Source organism: Lagopus leucura, unplaced genomic scaffold (genome assembly GCF_019238085.1).
Source record: "Lagopus leucura isolate 7727_CA_CO unplaced genomic scaffold, USGS_WTPT01 31130-0_obj-0_obj, whole genome shotgun sequence".
NCBI classification, from domain to species: domain Eukaryota; kingdom Metazoa; phylum Chordata; class Aves; order Galliformes; family Phasianidae; genus Lagopus; species Lagopus leucura.
The window spans coordinates 1-8148 of NW_024968264.1; the positions used below are offsets into that span (position 1 = coordinate 1).

Sequence of the window (8148 nt, forward strand, 5' to 3'; positions counted from 1 at the left end):
CCCTCAGCCTGTCTTTGCAGGGAGGTGCTGCAGCCCTCTGAGCATCTCTGTGGCTCCTCTGGACCCTCTCCAACAGCTCCCTGTCTTTCTTGTCCTGGGGGCTCCAGCCCTGGACACAGCACTGCAGGTGGGGCCTCACAAGAGCAGAGCAGAGCAGAGAGGGACAATCACCTCCCTGTCCCTGCTGCCACCCCTCTGCTGTTGGAGACCAGGTTACCATTGGCTTTCCAAGCTACAAGAGCACCCTGCTGGCTCATGGTCAGTTCTTCATCCACCAGGACTCCCAGGACTTTCTCTGCCTTCTTTCCATTGGGAACCTGCAGCAACTTTACCAGACCCCCAGAAATACCCAACCCTGGCCGCAGTGCCATCGCAGCAGCAGCCATCAGGATGGACATCCAGCCTATGACAACGTGCTTCCTGCTGCTGCCCATCTGGGTTCTGGCTGGTGAGACCGAGCTCTTCAAGCTAATAGCCTCTTATTTACTGTCTGCATGGCATCCAAATAGCTGTGACACAGACATGTGAGGAGCTCTGCCAGCACTGCCAGACCTGGGAGCTGCACAGTGCTTTCTGCCCAGCTCGCAGCCCATTCACCTCTGGCACCTACCAAGGCAGGAATGGCTGGACTGTAAGCGAGCTAAAGGGGCAAAAGGGAAAACAGAGATGCAACCTCTGGCAGTGCTCCAGCAGCACTACCAGCACCATGGCTGTGTGTATGCACTGAGAGAAGGGCTTTAGCAGCAGTGGGGATGCTGTCCTTGGCGCCGACCTCCTGGTGCCAACCTTTGGCTCATTCACTCCTGCTGATCCTGAGGCCTTTCATGATAAGAGATACCAAATGTGCTGATGGAGAAGGACATGAGATAACAAGTGTTTCGATGCAGAACACCAGGAAGGTGACGGAGCATTGCACCACTTCCCAACACTTTGCCCAAAAATTGTTCTAAAGGCCAAACAACCCCAACTGTTCCATAACAAGACCAGAAGGAAGCTTCAGCACAGCCTTGTGCTCCTTACCCAGGATCCCACAGCTGCCAGAACAGACACCCCAGTGCAATTTCACGTACACAGGCATTAAGAAGGGAGCTTGCTTAGCCCAGGGCTCCAGCACACACTGCTGTACCAACACAGCAGTGCTGCTGGAAAGCCCTCACCCATCTGAAGACACCAGCTGGTGGAGGGGGGCTGTTCTCTGTAATCCTCCTTTTACTGCTAATTCCCCCCTGCTGCACTGAAGCAAAACAGAGGCACAGAATGCATTCCTTCAACAGCAATAGCTCTGTAGAAAAGTTTTTACAGAAGCCCCTACCATGTATATAAGAAAATCATTAAACAGTGTAGAAGAAAAAAATACATTGACATCTCTGACCAAGATGATGGTTTCCTGACTTGAAGAAGATAAATCTACTTATCCAACCCATCTGCCACCATGATTCAATTTGTGGTGGAAAGGGAAGCACCTCAGAAGTTACAGCTCAGAGCAAGTCCCATAGGACACGGGCTTTCTTGCTCTACCCAAAAGCCAAACTCAGGTCTTTCAGATAGGCCTGAATTTCCCCTTCTGTTCTAACCTCAATCCTGGAGGTGAGGGTTTCTGTGTTCTGAGTACAACACACAGCAAAGCTGCCAGTCTCAGGGTAAAGAAAAGCAGTGGATGGTGCAGCGTGGTGCCCTGCTGCACCCAGAGATCTTCACGTGGGTCGTGCTGTGCAGCTGCACGGCCAACCACTGCTGCTGCTCCTCAGGCATTCGCTGCTGAACTCCACAGCAGCCGAGGTGAGCTCCATCAAGTATTCCTTTTTCACTTGCAGATCCTGGCGGCTATCGCTAGTGATGCTGCCACAGAAGATGTGCCAAGGCAAACACACTGCAAGGGTCAGAGAGCTGGCCACAGAATGGTTAGGCTGGAAGGGACGTTCCAGCCCAGCCCTCTGCCATCTCAGGGCTGCTACCCACCAGTTCTGGCTGCTCAGGGCCCCATCCAGCCCAGCATGCTCCTTCCTCTGAGCCTTCACATGGAAAGTTCTCAACTAAAACCATCACAGCATTCTCAGCAGGGAACAGCAAGTACTCCTGGACTCGCTGAGCACACTTGAGTGACTCTTTCAGAAATTCTCCTGTATCAGAGGGTCACATTCAGCTACAGAAAGAATTAGGACGTATGTTACGTGTGACAGCAAGATTACTGTGAACATCCTGACTTAACTTAGGTCTGCAAGTCCTGGCTGTAAGAAAACATGTTGCTCTGAACTGAGGATGACAACTCGAGGCAGGTTGGAGTCAATGGATTTTGAGAAGTGCTGCCCTGTGTCAGCTCCCAGGCCACCATCTGCACTGACAGCTCCTGCTGGCTGTGCCATTCATTCCATACTTGTGCACACCAAGGAGCCCACGTGGAAGTCCTACATGCAGTAAGAAGGGAGCTGCTGCTTGTTAGTTTGGGAGTTACAAATGGGTTTAGCTGGGTTCAAGCAGGTTTTTGCTTCTGGATGAAAGGTAATTCCAGTACCTTGTAAGCAATTAACATCCAATGAAAATGAATCACAAACTCAAGTACGAAAAGATCTGCAAAGAAAAATAGATGTATTTCTGAGCCCCCATGTGAGAGGTAAGAGAAACCACTCCTGCATTTCTGCAAGACACAAACACAGCCTTCTGGACTTTGTGACGTGATGGCATCAGGTCACAGAGAATAAAACTGGTGATGCAAATGAGCGCTGATTGCTGGAGATGCACGTTTCTAACACCAAAGGGGAAGACTTAACTGCAGTGAGAAAGACCCTGCAATCCTTTTTGCAGGACAGCCACGATGCTCTGACACCATTCAGAGGTTTTGAAATGTGAAACCCGCAGGATGGGAGAGAAGAAAGGAGAGCTGCTCCTCACCCCCATGGCAGGAGCTGCACTGAGCCCTGGGGCTCCAGCTGTGGGGAGGGAAGCTGCCCATTTCAGCAGGGTTTGGAATACTTCCGAGTTAAAGCACAGCCTGGGGAACCCACAAGAAATCATCCTGCCACAAATGAGGTAAAAAAGCTTCTCCTCTGTACCCATGTTTGGCTTCTCTACTGTACGTCACAAGACTGGCCGTAAAGTGTTAAATTTAATCATCACTTACGTTGCTTACAGTTGCAGTGGAGCAGTAAATCAGAGCACCATTCCCCCACTGTTTGCTGTCACAGATGAGCTACAGTGCAAAGCATCCATACCCCACCAGGGAAACAGTGCCAGGGAAATACTTGGTAGCTAAGGCCTGAATCCACACGTAACTGCCTCCACCACGGGCACTTCAGAGACTCCCCAGTGCCCGATTTGGCACACATATATGCAGGCAGTGCAGTTAATCACCTCTGGAAAGTTATTAGGAAAGCACACACGCTCAGAGGAGATGTGGGAGGAATGCTGAGCACACGGGTGTGCTGCTCACTGCTCTGCAGCTCCGTCCCCACCCACAGAGCCGGGCTCCTTTGGTGGCTCATTTTCATTACAACAGAAGCATCTCCCATCACACTGATAACACACAGCCCTGGGGAGCCTCTCTTGACTCTGCTGGGCTTTACAGTTTCAATCTGAAAGGAGCCACGGCTTGGAGATTCCAACAACAAGGACTGGACAGCCTGTGTTCCTGGATATCAGCGGTGCCTCCAGGAACTGCTCCAGCGCCGCTTCCCCCTTTTGCTCTCTGCAGTGCCTATAACTCACCAACACTAAGAGCCTTACTTCTAAAATACACCAGCTGACGAGCTCTAATTACAGTACAAAAACCACAGTGGGCATTTTTAGCTCTCTGTGGTGAGATGCACCTCTTTGGGTCCGGCCACCAAAGCACAGCTGCAGCTCAGCCCAGCAAACCCAACTGGGCCCTAAAGCACGACCCACGGCTGAGCTGGAGGTGCTGATCACAGTGACCCACTTCACTGCTGCTCAGCAGCTCCCCAGGGAGAGCCATCTGCTGTTGTCCTAATTTATGCCATTAGTCACAGCCCAACACAAATCGCATTAGCCGTAACAGGGCAGTATTACTTATACAACTCAGTGCAGCTCATTCAGAAGTAATCGTGTTATGGGCAGCTGCTCTCCAGCTCCACACATTACATGACAAGCATCTCAACGGTCCTGCCTGCAAGTTGTGGGCAAGGTTCTCCTAAAGGAAGGGCTGCCAGACCAGCAACTCTGCCAGTGACGTGGATATGGTGAACTGCCACAACTGTGCTGCAAGACGGAGAAGGAAGGCTCAAAGAACTCATGACAGAGGTCCTTGGGGTGAATACTACAGCAAAAGTTGTTCTCAGAGCATCAGAGAATCATTCAGGTTGGAAGAGTCCACTCAGACCAGCAAGTCCAACTGCCAGCCATTCCACCATGCCCACAGTGTCGCGTCTCTATGGTCCTGGAACACCCCTGGGATGGTTACCCCATCCCCTGGGCAGCTGTGCCACTGCTCAACTGCTCTTTGGAGAAGAAATTGTTCCCAGTATCCAACCCCACCTTCTTCCAGCTCAAGCTGAGGCCACCACCTCTCATTCTATCAACAGGAACACAGAAAAGGGGCACAAAATCAGGCTGGACAGTAAGTAACTCTTCACCTTCAGTTGTATGGACTGGAGCACAGTCCCTCACCATCCCATCACGCAGTGTGCACTGTGTTAGTGTCTCCGGACAGGCTGACAGCAACTCAAGGATGAGATGCACAAAGCCAGGTCCAACCAACCCCCTGTCAGCCCAGAGCACAGCCAGCACTGTTCTGACCAAAGCTACTCGCTGAACTCACCACTGTCATCTGCAGCGAGCTGAACGAAGCAGCAGCCAGCAGTGCTGGAGTGAAAAATAATGCTACACTGAGGAGCTGGCAGATCTGTGCAAAGCTCGGGAGATGAAGGGATCTGAGAACACTAGCAGGTATGCAGCTAAATATCCCTCTGTGCTCGCCTTACTGCTGTGCAATCATAGAATGGTTGAGGTTGGAAGGGCCCTTAAGGATCACGTAGTTCCAACCCCTGCTGTAGGCAGGGACACCTCCCAGCACAGCAGCTGCTCACAGCCCCATCCAGCCTGACCTGCAGTGCTTGCAGGCAGGGGGCATCCACAGCCTCACTGCACAACCTGTGCCAGTGTCTCACCACGCTCACAGTTCTTTACTCCTCATTTCTTCCTCATATCTGGTCTGTATCTGCCCTCTTCCACTTTACAGCCATAAGGAGAGCCAATGCAGAGCTAAGGTGTCTGAGAAACAACAGGTTCAACTGGACCACAAAGAGCCAACAGAACTCAGCTTGCTGTGTCATAACCACAACACTGGAAAGGCAGCACTGTCCAACTGCTCCAATCCACAGGACTGGCATGAAATCTGCTCTGCTATTTCTGCCCATTCAACTCATGCATTTGCCAAGCAAGAAAACTTCCATTAGTCCACAGCAGGAAAACAAACTGCTAGAACTAAAGGTGGTGCTGAGTTATTAACTCGTTGTCAGGAGCCAATAACCACAGAATCCCACAATGGCCTGGGTTGCAAAGGAGCATGATGCTCATCCAGTTCCAACCCCTGCTGTGTGCAGGTCGCCAACCAGCAGCCCAGGCTGCCCAGAGCCACATCCAGCCTGGCCTTGAATGCCTGCAGGGATGGGGCATCCACAGCCTCCTTGGGCAACCTGTGCCACTGCCTCACCACCCTCTGGCTGAAAAACTTCCTCCTCATATCCAACCCAAACCTCCCCTATCTCACTTTAAAACCATTTCCCTTGTCCTATCATCATCCACCCTCACAGTTATAAATCCTACAGCCCACCTGCTGTAATCCTGCAGCAAGCACAAGAGGAATGACCATCCCTGGTGCTGCCCCTTACCAACAGCATCTCCTGCTGCAGGTGGGCTCAGTCAATCCAGAGGCACAAGAAAGGGCCCAGCACAGCTGTGTGCAGCTCTCTGCATTCAGATGCTCACCCATCTTTTCTGGCTCGTCCGGCCCCGTCCCAGCAATGCAGCTGCTCTCCAGCCCATAGGTGGGATCCACCTTCCCTGAGGCACGTGCTGCTTCCTGCACTTTCTTCACGTGGGCTTCCACCAGCTCCAGGGGCACCTCCTCTCTGACACGAGAGAACTCCTCTGTGAACAATTAGCCACGATGTTACTCGGGGGGTTATTAAAGGAAAATTAATGGTTACGATCTCAAATCAGCACGCAGGTGAGCCTGGTGTCAAAATGAGTTCTCAAAGATGTATTTGAGAGAGCACGTTCCTTCTTTCTGCATTCAGTGCCTGATTTTCTCTCTCCGATGTGGTACGAGAGATTCTTTCCAATCACATACATTTGGTTTTACATGTGAAAATAAGGGAAAAAACTCCCAAATCCTATTTCATTGAGTTTCCCAGGGGGTACAGCTGTGGCTGAGAGTTTCAACAGTAGGAAATGGGAAAATGGAAGTTTAGCATTGTGCATTTACACACAGCCAGCCAACTGCAATCAGCCACTGCAACTCCAGGGCAGCGCCTGCAAAGCACCACTGGGCAGCGAGCACAGAAAGGGAACTCAATGGCTTCTAAGAGTTATTCCAGCCCGTCTACAAAGCAAGTTCCAGTGCACCAAAATACACTGCTGGCCGTTAGACCTGAGAACATCTCACCGTCTCCAAGAACCTGTAGGAACTGAGATGCACAGAGAAAGTGGAAATAACTGCAGGGATGAACTCGTACCTAAGGCAGCCTTTGCTGCTGCTGATGCCACACGAGGGTCCACCACCGATGCCAGGAAAGCAACAGTGCTCATCACGGGGTTGCCAGACTGGCTGAAGGGCACAGGCTGGTAGGCCAGGGGGCCGAGGGACGCATCTGAGTTCTCCAGGTAGGGGTCTTCAATGGGGAGCCTTAGGAAATGCAGGATGCACTCATCCTGGGTGCGGCTGCCAACGTGCTCCGAGACCTTGTTCCAGTCGTCCTTGTACATCTCCAGGGCCTGTGAGAGATGGAGGTAACGTATGTACATTCATTGATCTGGGGAAAAGCACCACCACTCCACCTTGTGCAACGCTGGTTATTTCAGTGAGGCAATAGAAGATGGAATGCAATGACTATTTAAGCTATTTTGGTGCTCCAGGGAGCTCATCTCACTGGGATCTCAGTGCCACCCTGCACAGACCATCACACAAGTTTATGCTGTTACTGTATTGCAAGAAAAGTCAGAGGATTTGGGATTTACTTTTAACATTTGTACAGGCTGTGTGCCCCCTCCTCATGCAGAACCAAGGTTTGCCTCTCCTGCCAAGTCTCACCAAATGCTTTTTAATTCCCATAAGAATTCCCCTTCAGGGCACTTGTGCTCTCATTTGTGCCTTAATGCACTGAGCTCTTTGGGGCAGAAACAATATTTATTTCACATATGTGTACTGCATATGACAGTGAAGTCCAACTCCTCCACTCAGCAGATGTCAGGAAAATGAAAGAGCATCAGACCAACACACCAGGAAAAAAGGAAATCACAGCATGGCCTGGGTTGCAAAGGAGCACGATGCTCATCCAGCTCCAACCCTGCTGTGTGCAGGTCACCAACCAGCAGCCCAGGCTGCCCAGAGCCACATCCAGCCTGGCCTCCAATGCCTGCAGGGATGGGGCATCCATCATCAAAAACATCCTACATCACAAAGCCAAAAGAGGCAGGTTTACTAGCAAATACTCATTAGTTTATTATTAGCAAGCATTCAGGTTAGCAAATGGTTATTTATGTAAGCCCCCTGACAAAGTAATGCCTTCCAGATTAAATCAGTCATGTCGTAACCCTTCATTCCAGTCACTGTGAGAACTACTTAAACAAAGCCTCAATAAAGAATTTAACAACTATGACACACGTCCATTAGTTTTGGAGAAACTAATTAATTAGTCCTGTTACAACTATAAATATTTATAGAATCACTGAATCACTATGGCTGGAGAAGACTTCTGAGATCCCCAAACCCAACACCCCCCCCATGCCCACTGCCCACATCCCCCAGTGCCACATCCCCAGGGCTCAGGAACAACCACTGGGACAGTGACTCACAATGTAATTGGCTTGGAAGTCCACTTGGTTTGTCCTTACACTGAACAGTACAACAGAAATAAAGGGAAGTGGTTTGGATGTGAGGGGAAGTTGTGTGCTGTGAGAGCGGTGAGGGGCTGG

General features: G+C 50.8%; 1 protein-coding gene across 1 annotated transcript; it reads right to left on the reverse strand.

The window, feature by feature from the left end:
* Positions 1–5814: 5814 nt before the first annotated feature.
* On the reverse strand, positions 5815–6942 carry LOC122193575 (SWI/SNF complex subunit SMARCC1-like). Its single transcript, XM_042894411.1, has 2 exons — positions 6690–6942; positions 5815–6102 (listed from the first exon to the last, which is right to left on the reverse strand). The coding sequence occupies exons 1-2, from the start codon at positions 6937–6939 to the stop codon at positions 5840–5842; spliced, it is 513 nt and encodes a 170-aa protein (XP_042750345.1). The 5' UTR covers positions 6940–6942; the 3' UTR covers positions 5815–5839.
* Between the last annotated feature and the right edge of the window lie 1206 nt (positions 6943–8148).

Bases quoted from the DNA above. Each gene is read 5' to 3' on its own strand.
- LOC122193575 (XM_042894411.1), bottom strand. From the start codon at position 6,939: ATGTACAAGGACGACTGGAACAAGGTCTCGGAGCACGTTGGCAGCCGC. The intron at 6,103-6,689 runs GTACGAGTTCAT...AATTGTTCACAG, and splicing joins AGCAGCAAAGGCTGCCTTAG to AGGAGTTCTCTCGTGTCAGA.